This window comes from Solenopsis invicta, chromosome 4 (genome assembly GCF_016802725.1).
Source record: "Solenopsis invicta isolate M01_SB chromosome 4, UNIL_Sinv_3.0, whole genome shotgun sequence".
Classification (NCBI taxonomy): domain Eukaryota; kingdom Metazoa; phylum Arthropoda; class Insecta; order Hymenoptera; family Formicidae; genus Solenopsis; species Solenopsis invicta.
Genome location: NC_052667.1, coordinates 28,902,421 through 28,923,406, shown reverse-complemented (window position 1 = coordinate 28,923,406; position 20,986 = coordinate 28,902,421). Strand labels below are relative to the sequence as shown.

General features: G+C 34.4%; 1 protein-coding gene across 4 annotated transcripts in view; it reads right to left on the bottom strand.

The window, feature by feature from the left end:
• LOC105200437 (visual system homeobox 2) overlaps positions 1 to 19,427 on the bottom strand; it is a 56,617-nt gene extending 37,190 nt beyond the window's left edge. For 3 of the 4 annotated variants that reach the window (XM_039448502.1, XM_039448504.1, XM_039448503.1), the window contains exons 1-2: positions 16,940 to 19,427; positions 6,329 to 6,370 (exon numbers count right to left, since the gene is read on the bottom strand). In XM_039448502.1, coding sequence (XP_039304436.1) covers positions 6,329 to 6,370; positions 16,940 to 17,420 — 523 coding nt within the window. In that variant the 5' untranslated portion in view covers positions 17,421 to 19,427. The remainder of the gene's footprint in view (positions 1 to 6,328; positions 6,371 to 16,939) is intronic. The other variant, XM_039448505.1, reaches the window with a different exon arrangement.
• Positions 19,428 to 20,986: the final 1,559 nt, after the last annotated feature.

The following is a 20,986-nucleotide window of genomic DNA, read 5'->3' as shown; positions in this document are numbered from 1 at the left end:
ATGCGACGCGTTACATAGATTATATACATATATAAAGAATAATCGTTAATCTGATCCTTATATTTTTGTATTTAAGTAATACATTATCTCTGTAACTTGTGCCGATTATCATAACGTTTCATTTGAAGAATGCGAAAGTTTTCTAATTTTAGTAAAGAGTACCGTGGGTTGGTACTATGGAAGAAACTTAACGATCGGACCAAGCTCTTCAACGTCTCGTTGAGTTCCCTTCAGGTTAGTAAGAAGAGTCTAATTGTCTGTTCAAAGAGAGAGAGAGAGAGAGATATCTGGCAAGCTTTGCAACTCCTTTCGTTACAAATTCATGAAGCGTCGGAAAATACATCTTAAAAGACTCGTTGAAATTAGCGCAATTAAATACCGGTATGAACTCTCGAGAGAATAACAGAAGAAAATGCAACTTAATAATTTATATCAATTTCGGAATTATCAAAATTGAAAAGAATTAAATTGATTAATTTTATTTTGTTGTAATACGAATACAATTAATAGACAGTAAAAATAAGAAGAAGTAACAATTATTTGAAAAATTGATGAAAAGTGACCTTAAGTACACCTTATTAAATGTTAAATTTGATAAGTATGCATATGATAATCACGCGAGCATATATAATTGAAATAGAATATAGATATAGACTGATTGTCTATCGGTATATTTACAACGGGCCAACATTTTCATAATTCTTTTTACCGTTATCCTATCGCTTATTAGGCGAAAAACAAATAAAATAATGTGTATCTGACGTACACGGGTTGCTGTATACATTTGTTCGGAAACAACTTATCCAAGTCCAAGGAGGATTTACATCGCGCTTTCGTTCGTTCTCTGATTTTTCGTCCCATCCTCTTTCGCTCAATAGAACGCGCTCATCGTGGAAAATCGCGCCTGTGAAAAGGTGTGAATCTCCGGCCCTCGAAAAAGCGCGACAATACCCATGGTGCCGGACGTACAATGAACCCTAAACCCACAATGTAGTCACTGTATCCGCATAGAGGATAGAGTACAAGCAGGGGTGGAAAAGGACCCTCTCTTCCCACTACTCTCACCCGTCTACCTTTCTTCGCAATTCCGCCTCGAGGAGTCGAGGATGGCCCGGATGTGCTCTTGACGGTGCATTTTCAGGCGCGCAATATTTATACGAGTCGTGTATCGCTTTAAAGCGCCAACCCATACAGTGTAACCCAAAACCTCTACGTAAAAAATTTACTCGACACATCACGTACAACCATCGCATCGCATCGCATCGCATCGCCATCGCCATCGTCATCAACCGTACGTGTCAAAATATTTTCTAAAGTGAGAACTTGCCTCTTCGCGCACCTCCTTTTGCACATTTCTTTCTTTCATCGCTTTCATCTATTAAATTCATATATGAATTACCTCAAAGAAGTTTTATTAATATTCATAAATAAAAATTTATAACAGATATACTTTAGTCAGATCTAATTTGTACCGATTTTAATCTTAATTTTAATCTTTAACTTAAAAATAATATATTAAACAATCAATTTTAAAGAAATTTAATTAAATAAATTTTTTAATAAAATACAAACATATTTTCTCTTTGATTATTTTGTATGCGTGCGTGCATGTGTGTCAATTAACAAAAAAAAGAGTTATAAAATATAAAATCTTTTAATTTATAGTCAGATTAACTTACAAAGTATAATTATGAAATAAAATATTAATATTCATAGATATTAAAAAGATTTCAACATTTATATGTGTCCTATAAAGCAATATAACTAAACATACAATCTCGCGACATCGACGTACATGTATACGTATAACACCGAACACGCATATATTGTCTCTATTGTGTGACCGACGTGGGACAGGACATGGCGTCCTGCTATTCGAGTTGCCTTTTGTCACGACCAGCTGAGCCAAAATGGCCACCAGGCGATGACGTCACAATTTCACATACTCTACGCAACGCGTATGTACACAGAACAGTTCTGCTTACGCAACACAGCTGAGAGATTTACCAAAAGTATCAAGAAACTAAAATACGAACGATAAAGGTCTAAAGGTTCTTAAATGTTATATTTCTTTTAGCACGATTCTCCCAAAGTATCTGCGATTAATCGTTAGGGCATACAGCACACGTAAAATTTAACAATAAGCCATTCTACTCAAACGATTCGAAATACATATTTTTTCCAACAAAATATTAAGTTATTTTTTAGATTAACGAAGCAAAAACACATGTATTGAAAACATTGCAATTGCACGTAAATCTTCTTAACACCGCTTGTTAGAAAAAAATTATTATGAAACTTGACGAATTTCCACGTCCAACTCAATATTGCAGAATGAATGTTACTCTTGTGTTTACGTATTGTAATAATATTCTTCTCTTGATAAAATTTACACTACCCCATATTTTATTATAATCACAAACTGACATCTAAACACAATTTTCCGAAATTTAAAATTTGAAATTAAAATTTCAATATTTTATATTTACGTCACAATTCAAATAAAATATCTTGCTGAGATTCAACAATGTTATAAATACAAACAGAAAATACTCTCAGTTCGCTCAATATTAATAATTATCTACAGATTAATATATATGTCATAGGCAAATAGCAATTTTAGGAAAATAGTATCTGATTAGGCATATAGCATTTGCCTGGTCAAATAGCTTAGAATTAAAACACAAAATGCCTGCTTTAAAAACACAAAAATTATGTAATTTATGCTAACCTAACCTAACCTGGTAAATGCTATTTGCCTAGTCAGATACTATTTGCCTAAAATTGCTATTTGCCTGCGACATATATATATATATATATATATATATTAATCTGTAGATAATTATTAATATTGAGCGAAAAAAAATTGTTCTGATATTTGGAAAAATACATAGAACAAGGCTTATTTTTCTATGGACGATTGAATCAACTTCACATCAAGCGAAGCATGTAGATCTGAAAGACACATTGACACGAATACATATAGTGTAGTGTAGAGCTTTGGAACGGAAACCGTTTTATGACGAAAATATTGGCAAGGCTCTCGTATTGAAGCGACGCTAGTAATCAGGCTCGAGCTCCTTCATGGTTGAACGCACTTAATTTTTCATAGAAGAAAAGTACGAGCCACATCCCTGCCTCTCTCTCTTTCTCTCTCTCTCTCTCTCTCTCTCTCTCTCTCTCTCTCTCTCTCTCTCTCTCTCTCTCTCTCTCTCTCTCTATGCCTTACGCCGACTCCCAACTTCGATTTTCGCCGTCCCTTCCTAGCTTCGCCGCGCTTCCGCCTTCTTTTTGTCCCGCTACCCCCGTCTCGGGTAGTTCTAGTCGTACCGAGACGCACACAATTTCAAAATCGTTTATAGAAACCAGGTTTTATTCTCTCCTCGTCGTCCGTCTCGCGAGTTACCGTCGTAATTCCCTGTTCCGTCGCTTGTCCTCCCCTCTTCAGCTGTCTTGTGCGTTTCTTTTCACGAAGGAAATTTCTAGCGGACGATGAAATCGATACGAGAGGAAACGAGATGATTGGATTGGAGTACAGGAATGCTTCTGGCACTCCTCTAAACGCTCCATAGCGCGTAGCCCCTTTCGACGGAGAATCGTTGCTCCGTCTGCAAGTATACAGACTCCTTGCAATAAGCGTACGTTTCAGTAAGCGTTAAGCGTTAATGATGCATCGACTCGCGACTCGCGACTCGCGACTCGCGACTCGCGACTCGCAACTCGCGACCAAAACACATTTTAATGTGTTTTATTAAATAAAAAATATATATCAAGTATCTATAATACTGTACAATATAGGAAAACCAAGGAAACAAGATAAAACGTCAGTTTTACTTACAGTTTTTAAATTTCGATAACTTTGATATTGTAGAACCAAAACTTCCTTCCAGAGAAAATTGTAATAATAGAATTTGAAGGATCAATATTTATTAAAAGATTGTAAAGATTAGTAAGCAATTTAACATGTTCACAATCTTCTTTAAGAACGCCCACAATATCTTTCGCAAAAATTCTTTCCGAGATGTTTTACGTAGATGTCAGATACGTAGAAACTGCTCGCGACACGGTGGACGATAGTAACCGTATAGTAACGAGAGACTTTCCGTCGGAATTGGTTGTTTTAACAACTGTGCAGCACTTTGAGATGCGAGAGAGTTTTGTACAAGACGGACAAAGACAGAAATTGAAGGAAGAAACGCGGCAGGAAAGAAAGAGAAGAGAAATAGGGGTGAAAGCAAAACGTAGGGTGAAGAAGCTCCTAAATAGTGGATGGGCGAGAAAATACGCGGTTCTCGCGAAAACGCGTTTCTGAGGTGTGAGAACTGCGAGCGTAATAGTCCAATTTGCCGGCAAAGGAAAATATCACGGAGAATCCTACGAGTAAAAGGAGACTCGCCGCCCCCGGCGCGGTGCGGCGCGGCGCAACGCGGCGCAACGCGGCGGCGGTAGCAGCGATACTATGCTCGGAAGGACTGGTGGAAAATTGAAGATGTACGGAAACACGATGTGGAGAGATATGCGATAAAGATATAAACTTAACTGTCCAGTATTGTAAATTTTGCAAATTTTCTTTCGGTGTAGCATTGGTTACGTGTATAAATATAAAACACAAAATTTGACTTTGATGAAAATATTGAACAAGATGCCAAGTGATTGTAAAAGGGAGCTGAAAAATATAGCTTCGAAAATAAGGGCGATCGTGGAAGTAAAGCAATATTTATACCTTGAGAAATTTGCTAAACTACTCTTGATTTATCTAATGTTAGATTGAATGATTTTATAACTAACACGTGGATCGTACAGATATACTGTACTTTATGTCAAAATATTTTGAGAAATTGATGGAACGCTGAACACACCTCACAGCATTGAAACGCTAATCGGTAATGGGAGACTTTTACTCGAAATTCGAGCACATTTCCACGCCCGTTGTCAAATCTTAAATTCGGCTTGAGGGTGCTGTGTCTTCTGAAATATTGTTATCTCGTTAAATGTGTATTTTCAATGTAAAGTTAAATAACGCCAATTCTATTTACTTTGTGCACTTACTGAATTAAAAACAACATCTTTTTATTAAGGTAAATTTCATCCATTAATCCGTTTTAAGATAATCTTTTCATCATGTAACGTAATTTAATAAAAGTTTAATATTAATATCATCCGTATTAATTCTTTTTTAATCCTAAATATTTATTCCTAACTAGTGCTTAAATTAGAAATTAATAATTAAAGAAGATTAGTATTAAAGAAAATTTCAAGTATTGGAAAATTATAAATTATAACAATCTTACGGATGTAGCCAAAAATAACTAATGATAATTAATTGATTGACTATACGATGTGACAATGGATGTTCGTAGCAAGTAATGTAGAAACTTATCCCCATTAGATGCAAAGCTCATCCTCAGTAATCATTTTCAACTTGTCGTCTCTTGTTTCGAGCGACATCACTTTGCGGGCTAAGCGGGTCGCGCTTAATGGCTCGGAAAAATCGAAATCATCGCGCACATGAATACATAAGCAGTTTTTTCCGTCTTCCAATGTGCACATGATGTCATCATATGGCAATAATGGTTACGGCATCTGTAGGACTCATCGCTGTAGAATCACAAAAGCAATGATTGCTAGTATTCTTTGTTACTCTTATTATTTACTGCCAGTAATAATTATTTGTAATATTTATTAATATTCGGATTGTACTTTTGCACATTTCGAAATTAACAAAATTGAAATTCTTTGTAACGTATATTTTATAAGAAAGATAATTTTCTAATTTTTATTTCAATACACGTGATGAAGATATATTTTTATATATTGTAATATAAAATCATCTACTACCAACATAATTAATGAGTATAAAAGTGTTATGTCGCTATGTTCTTTTATTGTCATCTTATCAAATTTTAATCATTTATAATTTAATAGAATAATAAAGAAAGTAGATTAAATGAGGCGAGCAGTTAAAAGGTGAAAAGAACAAATTTAATTTTAAGAAATATTTAAACAAATATTTAACTTACGTTTCGACTTTGTTTAGTTATTTTCTGCCTAATTATCTTAATTTACATACTTTTTTTTTAATAAATAATTAGCGTAAAAGTTTATAAATATATAAGAAATTAATCTTATTCTCATTACACATATTTTAATGTATTAATTATATTTTTATTTTTTTATGGACAAAAAAGTTATTCACATATTTTCATTATATTTTATTAAATGACTAAAATTTTTTTCTATTTACTGCAATATTATCAATATTATGAATATTATGAATATTATATTCGTTAAAATTCGTTTACTATATTTATATAAAAAAAAAACGTACCTGGACTCGCATTGGAGAATGATCCTTTTGATTGCGAAAATCCTAAAACAAAAAAGATAAATATTAGTTAAATTATCAATAAAAAATAACAATTAATAATACTTGATAAAACAATTTGAAAAAAAGCTTTAATAAAAAAATAATAAATTTTATTACAAGTTTAAATCTACAAGTAGTACGACTAGTGAATAATATTTACCTAAAAGTATAAAATGAAATTAATAGTATAACGTTAAATTTACATTCCTTTGATGTATCATTAAATGAATAATCTTATACGTTAATGCGAGTTTTGATTAACAAGCGTGTGGAATTATTTCATTATTGTCTACTAAGATATTTGACATCTCAATGTTCTTCATCCCGTTCAAGTACGCTACTTTTAAATGTGCTACCCAGTACTCGGAATTAACTATAATTTAATTAATAGAAATCTTTTTAATTAATAGGAAAGATTTTTCTTTATCCCAAAGGAAGGAAGGCTCGTGATCATCTCGTTGGAATAACTTTTTAAACAAATCTTTTTCTATTCCCTCGACTGTATCGAAGCTATTCAAAATTCACATAAAGAAACTGTTTATCAATCATTATCTCTAAGAAAAGAAGAGGAGTCTTTCCGAGTTACTTACGCTCAATTTTAAACATCCTACTCTTCATGATTTTTATTAATTGTAATAATTCAACAATAATTTGATAACCATAACGTAAGCTACTACTTTTTCAAATCAAAACTACATAATTTAGAGAAGTAACGTAATTTTTATTAATTATATAGTTTTGCTAGATAGCTAAAGCATAATTTAATTAATTAACGTACATATGATAAAAAAAATACTTCCGTTAGCTTAGCATATCTGGTACTTGGTGAAATATATGAACCCCCTTTACCTGACAATGACAACCAGGCAAAATTATAATATATTCTATATTCTTTTTATTCGTTACAAATGTTCACTATTTAAATATTACAATTAATCTGAAATTATTAATTGTTGTTAAATTTTTTTAATATTACAAAAACATCATTTAAAGCAAAGAAGAAAAACATCGCGTATTAAGATACTTGACAACGCAGCCATGTTCTGATAAAGTCATTCTACCGTACTCGACGTAGACGCTGGGGTGGCGAAAAACAGGGGTTGGAAAAGATTTGCTTTCTAAGAAAGTTGGGGCTCGTTGGCGGGTGCAAGATAGGCTTGGCTTTTCACGGAGGGAAGGTTGGCAATGATGGTGGCGGAACTACACCCTCAAATGACGTTTAACGAGCCGGCGTCTTAAAATAGGGATGCCAAGCTTGACCCGGGTTTGCACGTTTGTTTGATAAATTAATCGAGAAAAGTACAGCCCGTCGAAGAGAAATTTAACAAGCCTAACTCACTATTCGTTCAACGAAAAGCGATACGCTGCTTGTAAGGAAATCTTATCATTTTATTACGATGTTTGTATGAAAATTTATTGCCCTGTATTTATGAAAACACTTTGATTATTCCAAAGTATTAAGCTTCAGAAAGATGATTTTTCACCTTGATATATAAACACAAGACGTATTAAATAACTCGACAGTACTGGATTCACAATCAGAGAATTAAGTTAAATGTATAAAGATAATGAAGATATATTTATTTAAATGACACAGTAAGTTGAATACTCGCGAGAAAGAGAACAAGAGAGAGAGAGAGAGAGAGAGAGAGAGAGAGAGAGATTTTTCTTCATTTTGTATCATTTTCAATTCAAAATATTGTATACTATAAATCTTCATATGAAATATGGAAAGTACAATACTAATATGTATATTATAACATTGACCGCTTTATAATTATTATTAACTAGGAAATCATTATACAGGCAATAATGCTAATTATATAGTTGAGTTTCCGACGAAAACGTCAGCGGAAATTGAGCTCGCATTTAAATGCTACATATATCGTGAAACTGTTCACTTGAAATCTTAATAGCGTTGGACTGATACGGCGGCATTCTTCGGTTTTTCCTGTCCATTTTCCTTTCACGAGAGCGACGGCTGCCGAATGGCGGTGGTGAAACTTAAACCTCAATCGCGCACTCGGGTGAAGGTTTCAGATTTTTTGAAAACCTCATAATGCGCATCGCCTCGTACCAGTTGATGCGGTAGAGGGGGACAGACAGACCCCCATTGAGAAAAATCCGTTTCCTAGGCTCGTGTTACCCGGCGTATTTTGACAAGATCTTATTGTCGTCGCACGGCTAAGCCCTATTGACCCTATTATGGCCCTATTAGTATTATACTAGGATTTGCGGTTACTCCTTGAAAGGAGTCCTCTATGGGTCTCTTTTACGGTCGAAGGCGTGCACGCGGACGACTGCGGGACACGCCAGTCCATTCAATACGCTACTCGTGCGTATCTTCTCGATAACTTGACATGCGATTTTTCTCCAATGAATCGAATCTTTTCTGTCTTGTTTAATTTATATTTCAATTGCTTTAAATAATACCTAAGATATCTCTATCGTTATTTACTGCAAGTTTGAGAATTTGGTTAAAAATAATAGATAATTAGATATTCATTTTTATTAAATTGTCAACTCTTTCTCTCAAAGAGTTTAAATGATAGTTATCCATGTATCCATATGTATAGATATATAAGTAAGAAAATCTTGTATGCAAAAGTAATAGAGAGAAAGAGAGAGAAAAGTACCGCTAAAGGAAATGGATTGATTGGCATGACAGAGTGATTGATACATTAGAAAGAGATAAAATGAGAAAAGGGGTATGGAGAGGGAATGAAATGCATGAGTAAAACGAAGGAATGAACTAATGGTGGAAAGGGTGGTATATGCATGAACAACGAGAAAAGGATTTTGTAAACAGAAGAGAAGAAGACGATTGTATGATAAAGCTGCGAGAGCAAAGAAGTAAGAAAATGAAGAAAAAGAAACACGGAGGAAGCATGTTGTGGCAAGACACGATGAAGGGGAGAAAGGCGACAATGATGCGCGTGTGTCTCGAGGCGTGATTTCACGTATGCCTGCGAAGTACTCTTTAGGGAAGACAATCGAGGTGTTGAGCTGGAAATCTGTACCAATTTGAACGACTTACGGTGCGTTCGCTTAAAAGCTCAGCAGCAACACGCTGCACGCACACTATGTTCGTAATAGTATGTATACTAACTTTTTTTTTCTCAACAGGGGTAAAAAACGAGATAAAAAATTTCAAATTTTTATTTTCAATGCGGTATACTGTAAATTTGAAATTTATCGTATATAAAGATAAGCATGTACTCAAACTTGATAATAATTTACTCACGTGGAATGATAGGTATACGTTGACACAAGAGAAGAGATATAAGTTAAATTTTTGAAACCTTTTCTCAATTTGTCCCGATACAACAACCCTGAAAGTTGAACTTTCGTGGGGTGCTATACTTTCGCGGGGTGCGGTAATGGACATAGTTTGTCGGTAATGTCCGAGACTAATTCCCGTGTTATTTCATTAACGTCCCGCAGGTCCCGAGGGGTGAAGCTTCTGCGCCAACGGGGTTGCCACTGTCGCGCCGACTCGCACCGCCATAGTTGTCCCCGGTTCCCGCCGAGGGGTTTAGGGGTTCGGGCCACTCGTATCGGCCACGTGTCAAAGGGTGAGAATTTACGAGGTGAGTGCGAAAAGGCCGATTGATAACCGGCCGTACGGTTATATACGAACCGCCTTGAAACAATGCCGACAAGTTTATGGAACGACGAGCTATGGTTACCTACCTTAGCGCGCATGTCTTTTCTCGTATAGTAGATCGATATTGTGCGTGATGCCGAACCATTGATTCAAAATCGAGAAATGTAGTTCTCTGTTTGACCACGTATATGTATATACTAAATGCTTTAAAATGTAGATTTATACTTTAGCATCCAAATGTATAACATCAAATAATGTAGAACACTATTTTTATTTTCTACTATACTGTTTTACTTTTTACACATCTTTCTCTTTTCTTATTCTTATACCAACGATACATGATATCGTACAAATATTTTAGAATATTCATACGTGTACATTAATGTTATTTGTAATTTACATTACATGTTGTCTCAGATACAAGTTTATTGTAAGTTTGTGAATAAATAATTCCCGAAATTAATATTTGACAAATATACGCAAAATTATCATGAAATTTGAAATTTTGATGTTGACTTGCATCAAAATATATTATGCCAAATAATTCGAGCAAAATTCGTGCAAAATTTCGTATCTCCGTAATCAACATAGTTTCCAGGCAGAAGCTATAGAGCGTGAAGTGGTGCTTTTGTCGGAGAACCGAATTGATTTGTTGGAGCGGATTATACGATTAGGTACTGCGGCGACGAGGGTCAAATGATTGACATCGCGACAAGAGTATAATGAGAGAAAATTATTTCTCTGCCCGATTCAGGAAAACTCGTGGCAATCAATCGAAGGGAGAATACGAATTACGACATTAGGCCGAGGAAAGATATAGAGGATATTTCTTAATAGATTACCTAGCGAGCTGTCTCTCATTTATAAAAACTTTTAATATTTTTTATATTGATTGTAATATATATACATTATTTGTAACATATACATATATACATATATATATATATATATATATATATATATATATATACATATATTTGATATTGACTTTCTTATAATTTCTTCTCAACAACAATATTAAAGAATTTTTTGTTATTATACCCATCGTAAATTTTTATTAAGCAATTCTATTTCAAATTAATTAAAGATTTTCTAAATAAATAGTTCTAAATAATAGTTTGGCAGAAAAGTAAATCAAATTGACTAAATTATACAAATGTCTCGAATAATGTACGGATGTATAAGAGCATGAAACTCATACGATTGCTTAGGCATTAATAAAAACATTTCGATAAATAAGTCTTATTATTTTTAGATTTTCTATTACTACTTTATGTAACATTGATTTTAATGTTATATATTTCATACACACGCACACACATATACACACGCGCACACATGCACACAATATGTTTTAATCATTTTATTTTAATTATTATCAAAATAATAATTAAAATATAATATATGGAAAAATATACGCTGCAAATTAAAATGTAATCATTAAAATGTACAAAATGTATGCGGAGTTTTTGCTTTCGTTATATGAGAATTGGGAAAATAAAACAACAAACTACAAACGTTATTGTTAAAATATAATTTTAGCATTATAGGTTTATATATTTCTATATTGTAATTGTATTTTTTTTTTTTTTATTCTACGTACGTAACCCAGACTCAACATACATATATTCGTGTCACACAAAATAACAAATTATATATTTATTAAGTATAAAATAGAAAAAGCAAGGAGATATCACGTACATAATTAAATTTGCAAGAAATTCATTAAAAAGTTGAAAAAATTATACGTGTACTGTTACAATTTAACATTCCTTATTGGATTGTAGTATAAGTAGTAAAAAATTCCTTTGATCAATTGACATTTATCATTAGAATGCTTAACAGTATTATCGTCTGTTATATATAGAAATGGGAATTCTTACAAAAATTTTTGATTTATAAATTTAAAAGTCATTATTTTCAGCGAAATAAAAAGAGGGGATGTAAAACAATAAACTAGTTTGTTCATAATTTATGTAAAATTTTTTTTTGTAATGTTGCGCGCGCGCGCGCAAACTGGCAACTAACAAAAATGTTTCTGTAAGGAAAAACCGACAGAATTACTTTGAGCGTATAACGTGAATTGCGACGCATTTAAAAAAGGAGACGTCTCCGTGCTGGAAGACTAAATTTTCCTCCTTCTAGCGGTGAGAGCACCTTGGCAGTGTTATCCAATTATTCTAAGTTGTTAAGGCGAGTTAGGGCGCTTAAGGGACTAAATTAAGACATTCCGCGCGACAAATCTCCCAAGAATCTCAATTAACTTCTCTGGGGGCGCCAGCACTTTAATTAACTGTTTAATTTCGTTTAATTTGCATTCGCAATTGCATAAGCTGGGCTAGGCGCCACGACGCGCTGCGCTGCGTTGCATTTTGCTGCAAAATAAACCAATGAGAAAAAGCTCTCGGAATATATTTGAATTATATAAAAATGAAAGGTACCAATTACAGCATGAATGTCATTTTCTTTTCCAAACGCCAGTCTACAACTTCAATCTCTAAGAAGAGATTGAAGTCACGATGCGTTAATTGAACAAATTTCTCTTTTTACTCTCTTCTTATCAAAACTATTTCATAGAAAACTTTGAATAAAATATAACAAGGATTTTAAAAAGAATTCCCTTAAAAAAAAAAAGAACTTTATGTTTTCGTTATGTAATCGAATATGATTTTTACAAGAATCCATTTTGTTTGTATCAATTTTACTGTAAGTAAATTAATTTACTTTGCGAAGCACTTACACGTGGTGGCGCAAAGATATCACGCATTTGCGCGTAAAAATGCATAATATGCAAACGTAATCGGCATCACGGCATCACGTCTCTTATACGTATATGTTAAGACGAACGATATTTTTTCCGGAAATAAAGCTTACTGCAACAAATTAACTGTAACAAACATTGTGACAAATTTGTCAGAGACTTTTTACTCGTCGAGCGCATTATCGCATATTTTTACATGCAAACTTTATGCAAACAATGCAAACGTTGAATAGCGATAAAAGGTATATAGGTTCGCGCTTCCAAGTACTAATTAGTATCGACCTACCCCCTTACAAAACATACTCCTTATCCGCACCACTTCTTTGCCACTCGGCACTTTTCTCCCCTTCGTCAGTCACAACTTTTTAAAAGAAATCATTTCGTCGGAGGCGTGATTGTGCACAAATCAACGACAAATATCGACGACAAAGCGTGAAATGTCAATATAAGACTACATAAGAAGCAGCAAAGCGCTGCTTGGAAGCTTTCAACAGTCACGACACACTTTGGAATATTAAAGTTACATATAATATTCAAATTTAATAATTTCAAGAATTTTCAATATCATTTCGTAAAAATGGTAGTTTTTTTCTCCCATACACGAAAAGGACAATTTTGCTGAAATACAAATTTGAAATTAATCGAATGTTTAACTTGATTAATTACTAGAATGTCAAAACTGTTTGCAGCAATATTATCACACATGGGCGTTCTGTTTAATAATTTTGAATTGGCCTAAAATAAAATTATTTCTTTATCTGTATCTATAGTAGCTAAATTTTTAGACTCTACGGTAAAATTATTCTTTTTAGAGCCCATCGATACGCGTAGCGTGTAGTCACGACACGCAGCGTCATATTTTCATTACGTGCACGAATCGATTTCGTAAAAAAAAGAAAAAAGTTTAATATAAATAAATACGTTTTCCCGCAGAACAGAATGGAATTATGCATTATGAGAAACGTCTCATATAATAGACAGTGTGGAAAAGAGAAGGAAGTGTATCGTTAAAAAATTTTCAAGTTTCGCGATTGTTTGATTCGCGCCTTGGACCTTTCATCAAGCATCGCGTCGCATCTGAAAGCTGCTTTTTCATATCGTTTGAAGTCAGCAATCAACTAAATTGCCTATCAACGCCTGAGAGGCCTGCTCATGCACTTCTCTTTCTCGTATTTTCTTCCTCTTTCCATTGCACATATGCTTTCTTTTCTTCTCGTATTTGTTGTCGGTCTTGTCACTTGTGTCGCACCGCGGCCGCACGTAGCTTGTACATACGCGCTTGCTTTTCTAAGCGAGAATTCCGGCGTCTTTCTTTTCTCCTTTCCTTTATCTTGTAATTCTTCACTATATCAATATTGATTTTATTTGTCTTGAAATATTTTTATTAATTAAATATTTTATTTTCATTAATTAAAAAGCGCAAATTGACTAAGAATTATGAATTTCATAACGAAAAGAAAAAAAAGAGAGAGATTCTTTTTATTTTATTATAGTGTTTTCTTTTCCTATCTGAAAAAGTCCAGAAATGTTAAATCGATCGAATTAAATCGATTAAGTCGCATCTCTCGAAGTTTATTGTTAACGGTCTTGACGCTTTTTTCACGCGTAATGTTGATTGGTTTCCCCTGCTGTGCTTACTTCGTGTGCTACTGTCAATGCGGAGATTTTTTTACAATTATGTGTATCAAGGGTTAATGTGTGTATCGAGTAAAGTAATTTGTAAATTATAAAAAATGTGTATCGCGCGCGTAGCGCGCGCCTGTTTTGCTAGTATTCATAAAAAATATATAAAATGTATTCATAAAGAGTTTGTATACGCTTAAGCTATAATTAACATTATCTCTCATTCACTGTGCGTTCTTTCTCCCGAATTACATAAAGAGATAAGAAAATAGTTATATTACAATGAAATTAATAGTAAAATTGACAAAATTGCTCTTTAATTAAGTAAATTAAATTACTTTTTTATATACGTAAACTTCTTAACATGACACTGAATTCTATCTATGCATAACGTAATGTTTTATCCATTTTATTTATTGAACAAAATGTAATTAGCAAGAATTTTATACTTATTTATAAATTAATAAAAATTGACGATAAACGGTGAATTTATAGACTCCGTTCTATAAATTTAAACTTGCATTTTGATCAAAGATTGATGTAATTTTTATTAAATACGAATTAAACCGTTAATATAACGATAGTAAGATCTTATCCTATGCTTTCGTCTTTAAGCCTACGTAGATTTTAAGACAAAAACGAACGAAGCATGTCGAATAAATGCTGTGAGACGAGGTGCCAGAGTGACATTTGAATGGACCGGCAGAACCTTTATGCTCTATCTGGAATCCGACACCCGAAAATTGTTCTCAAAATTCGTTCTGCGCCGCGAAATCTCCGATGCTTAAAAATAATGATATGATGCTATATTAGAGCAACTTGATAAAATTTATTATATATGCAACTTTTACTATGCAACGATATTCATACTTTAATACAATAATTTTTGTATATATATATATGTGTGTGTGTGTGTGTGTGTGTGTGTGTGTGTGTGTGTGTTTGTGGGTGGGTGTGTGTGTGTGTGTACATACATATAGATAACGTGCATATATGCATGTTATGTACACTTTAAATGAATAATTCTCTTATTTGTATATTGAATTTACTACATTGAATTTACTACATACTTAAAATCTGGATAATAAATATAAATAAATATTTAAAATAAATTATTTAAAATTTACATATTTTATAAAACTATTTTATTTATTTTAAGTATATTTTTTTAGTATTCGAAAATATGAATTTTATGTTATTCTATTATATTGATCCTATTATATTTAAACGAAATAATATATTTTACTAATATAAATATAAATCTGTAATTCATTTGCACGTTTCTATCTTCATTATCTAATCTTTTTAATCTTAATTAATATTAATATTAATGAACGAGTGAAATGTAACATTTTATTACACACATATTTCAATAATTTCAGCGTCATGGTTAAAATATCGATTCGTCGCAGGTTGAGAACAGTTCGGCGTAACAGCCAGTTTTGTCGACGGTCTTTGTATTTTGATGAGACATTACAGGCCTACCTAACACTCAACTCATTATACCACTAATTATTCATAGCGTTGGGGGTTATTCTGATGAAAATAATCAATTCCCACAGTTTATTTCTATATATCTTTCCTCTCTGTAAGACATTGCATTGCGTCGATGTTGCATCAATCTTTATCAAAGCTACTTTAATCAAATGAGGCTAACAGTAAATAAAATTAGCAAAGAGAAACTTACTCTTTTCATATTATTATTATATAAATATAAAATAAGAAAGAGAGAGAGAGAGAGAGAGAGAGAGAGAGAAAGATATAAATAACATATAAAATAAGCTCCTCTATGCTAATTTTATTTGTTCACCTAACACAGATGTAGTAGTTTCAAGTTACAACGAATGATGTGATTTAACTGTCATGCTCCGAAATGTATTTACGCTTAATTTAAGTGGCAAATCGGTATATAAAAGTTTCTACTTTGATCGAGTGATGGACTCAAATGCACTCGATGCTTGTGTGAAAATATAAGACAGTTATGCAGCTGCCTGACTGAATGCCGTTTTCCCAAAAATTCCCCCAGATTCTTGGCACATACAATGTGCGACAAAGGCGTGTGTCAATTTTCGGTAACTTGATCTTGAGTGGCTCTCTGTTAAGTGATAGCTATAAGTGGCAGTTAAGTGCTCGTTTCACGCTAGAACGACGATACACCTATTAATTTACTTGGATGTTCGTGAAAATAGAGGGTTACGAGTTCAATCTCTCATTTACAATTAACGTTTGATTCTCAGTAGACGTGTGTATGTATGTACATAGTATACATGTTGATGAATGTATAGTGCGAGGATTAACAAGACTCAAGAATAACCTGAAGGTTAAGCTTTTTACATAATAATTAGAAATTTTGCAAAATTACAAATCAAAGAAACAAAGACTTTTAGGGGAGGATTATACTTAATAAATTATGTAAAATTATTATTTAAAAAGTTATTATTAAGAAAACGATTTCAAACGCAATGTCAGCAGCTATTATATCTTTTATTCAAATTTTTGAAAGATATGTACAAGTAGAATCGTATTACGATTACTGGTCAACGGTTAAGGCTCAAATTCATGAATTTGCAGATGGACTCACCATGAGACGGGGTGTGTTGAGTCGGGCTATGTTGATGATGATTCGTAGTAACAGCCGTACCGGGAAGTACATGCTGCGCGTGTGCCGCAGGATGCAAGTTGACGCCGGGCGGCGAAGCCGGAAGTTGATTTGATTGATGTACCTGATGATGCGGTACATGGTGAGCTGGGTGGGGATGGGGTGGCGGTAGAAAGGCGGCTGCTACAGCCGCCTGCGCATTCAGATAGGCCATCCTCGAGGCCGTAAGATTGCCCAGATTCCCCAAATTTCCCAGATTCCCTAAATTGCCTAAATGATTTAGGCTGGGCATGTATTCCCATAATTTCGAATGATGAGGCGTAGCTGGAGCGTAGGAAACGGCCGAAACACCGGCGGGTGGTGAGCCTTGCGGGGAGCCGCGATCAGTACTCCTATTTCCGGTGCCATCCAAACCCAGCAGCTCCTGAATCGCGAAAGCCGATCGTTGCTGCTGCTGCGGCATCTTGCTGTCCTTTTTAACTAAGGATCGCGAGCTTACAGCGACATACTTGATCGCGTATTCACAAGAACGAAGCGATGACCATTGATCTTCGAACCACAAGTTTGATAATGAGAACGTAAAGATGCTGCGGACGAATATTTAGTATTCGCGGCGTATAACCGCGTATCCGCCAGCCAATGTCAGAGTGCATTCGGGGGATATGAACAATGTTTCGTTTACAATGTTTCACCATGAAGCGGTGGTCTGCGATTAGGTCTTTGTTTGCGGATTGATCGTTGTTCAGTTTTCTCTTCCGACGAAAGATTCTTCTTCCGACGTTTAGGAACTCAATCGAAAAGTATCGTTGTACATTTCTTGTCTACCTAACTGATTTTCTCAAGTTTAAACATAGAAACCAGCAGTCACTGCAAAATTTCTAATCCGTGTTATAAGACTAGTATCATTGTCATACTTGATGTGCAAATTCTTGCAAAATTGCCGGCGTTAACGAAGTAGCATTCTTAACACTGACACGTTTTACCATCACTCTTTGCTTCCAACTATTATTTCCATACGTGTATGTTTTTTCGTATTTTTATATCTTTGCTGTAAGGCCATTTAAAATGAGTAGTCGTTTATAGTTATGTTGGTTATGCGATTGGCATAAAAAAAGCCCAAACATCAAGCAAACTTTATACAAATGTTTCTTTTACATGTATATGTCTATGAGAACTAACAATTTCATAATAAATATTTACAGCATATATTAGCGTGCTCAGTGCGAGGACAGAATACTATTCGATTTATCTTCGTTGTAAAGAATAAATGAAGGATGTTGCTAGCGAACAATCATTCAGCATTTGATAACCGTCGGCAAGAGAGATGGATGACGCTTACACTTTTGTCAAACGAAATACCGAGTCCTATTTACTTTCGCTCAAATCTATGGCCTTTACTTATTTTTCCTTCGCGTTCACTTTAGTAGAACGACAAGAACGAATACTTTCGTTGTAATCAGGTACAGATTGCTCTGTTTGTTACTCGTTACGACACTGTTTCGTTGCGCGTATATGCAAATTTTTTTTCAATACATATATATATATATATATATATATATATATAACTGTCGAAATTGTGGCTCTTCTTCGGTACGAACACTAAACAACACAGGCTAGGAATTTTGTGGGTAATTTCACTCGTGAAAGCACTCGTGTAAGCTAGCTTGAGCAAGTTGGTTCATTCTCTGCAGAATCGTCGCTTTCCTTGAGAAAAGATACTTTTAAGAAAAAGTAACAAGACTTTGTTTCTCAGGCCTAATTAGAGAAGAAATGATACTGACGCGTTAGAACCTGACGACTACAGGTTTTCGTACTGAACGATCGGGAAGTGATCGATCTTTGTTCCAGAAGAGTTTCAACAGAGTTTATCGGCCTCTTCGACAGTACGAATCAGTCAACCTGTGCCTCGCATACATTTCTTTTATTCTGTGCACTTGTACCGGGCGCCTACACGCATAAGACGCCGAAGATATCCGTCCCGTCCGGCACCGTCGGCAGTTGATTAAGCCAAGTTGAGTGTTTCCAAGTCACAGAACACTGTTCGAGTATCGCAATTTGTCGGCGCGTATTCGTCCAAATTCTAACATTTCGCGCGCGGTCGAGGGAACGCGCAAAGAACGTAACTCGTTCAGTTAACAGAATCCGGCCGCGCGGCTTCGTGAATGAAGAAGCGTGACGACGAAGGCAGCGTATAGAACAGACAGAGGAGGACCTCGAGAGGTGATCCCAATGAGAGCAGCTCGTACAGTATCTGGCGTGTATCGTGGCGCAACCGTGTCGTCGTCGCGGCGTTGGACAACTGAGCAGTGAGCCATCGAATAACGCGGGGTTGCTCGACGGGTGCGCGACGGGTATGAAGAAGGGAAACCCCCGGAGGCGGCTGTACGAATACTACGTGCACCCATACACCCATATACCCTTTACCCGCGCGGAGGGTGGTGTTTGCCCCATCCGCGCACACAACTCGTCAACTTGCGCCTGCCCCCCCCTCTCTCTCTCTCTCTCTCTCTCTCTCTCTTCCTCTATGCCCGTCGACTCACTCCCCGAATCTCTCCCTCTTTTGCCCTCCGTTCTGCGACCCCTCGTAGACCCAGGCGACAAAGGCGCCTCCGCTACTTTATGCGTTGGCAGTGGCCGTCTCGTATCGCGGATTGGTCGGCTTTTTGAGACGGCCAGCCGAGTAGACATAGCCCTAGTTACCAACGAGAAGGTGGGGTCTAGCAATGTCGACGCCTCGACGTGGCTACGCCTACGGCGGAGCGGTTCACCATGGAGAAAAGAAGAACTTTTCGTGCTCAGTCATGGATACTTGTGGAGCGTGAACGATGCCAGGCAGCTGTGAATAAACGTGAACCTGAATCACAAGATGGTCAAGTACAACAGCCTGTCTATGACCTCTTATTTTTTTCTTCTATCTATTCTCTTCAATTTATTGCCTCGTCAGTGTTATTATGCGCTCTTACGCGAGTGTTTTTATGACGATTTTTATGACTATTGAATATTATTTTATTGATTTTTTTTCCTGTTAATGTTATAAAGTTTGGTACATCTAATTAAAGTACATGGGTTGTATGATGAATGAGAGACAAACTGTAGCTTTCCTCCATATTCGTGATTGATTTGAAATTCTAGGAAAATAAAAATTATATGTAACTGTTTACCTTATACCTAGATACATTTTGACTTTTTATACGCATGTTTAATAATGCACGGTAAGAGATTCGTCAAATAGAAATCTTATTGTTAGTATAACGCATCACATCAAATAGACAAAATAATTTATTAATTTGTTATTACAGCGCAGATAATGGTTAGATTTATTAGATTATGAATTCATGATGTAACGAAATTGTTTATTTAATTAATTGATAACATGAGCTGAAAATGATGTGGATCATATTGAATTCATTGTACTGCCATTATATCATAAGCTATCGGTATTTCCAGGTAATTATAAATGTACGCTCTCTCGTTTCTATTGTTAAATAATTCATCAGTAATACTACAATTACGAATATCAAATGATTGTAATATATTTCATTTTAAAGGCACTTTTCATACATACACAACATCATTCTAATTCTTTATCTAAACTTGTTGTCTAAGTTTTTTTAATGCAATTATATTACTTTTTATTTTAATAGCAAATAATTTTTAAATTGTTTTTTTATTCACAACTTGTAATTTAAATTTTTATGTCTAATGTCCATTTGATTTTATATATACATATATATATATATATATATATATATATATTTTTTTTTTTTTTTATACCTGTGGTTATACAGCCTTCTGCTGTTTCGTTTCTTTTGTATGTGTTTATTATATTTATATAATTTTAAAATATGATATTTTTTAATCGTATATTGTTATTCGACATATAAAACTGTCTAATAATTAGAAATAATTTAAAACACTTTTTAATTTTTATTAAGTAGATAGAAGAGCCGATAAGATTACAATCGCTAAGTTAATGAATGCATATGTACTATATAAAAATATTTTAATAACGTTTTAATTATATAAAAT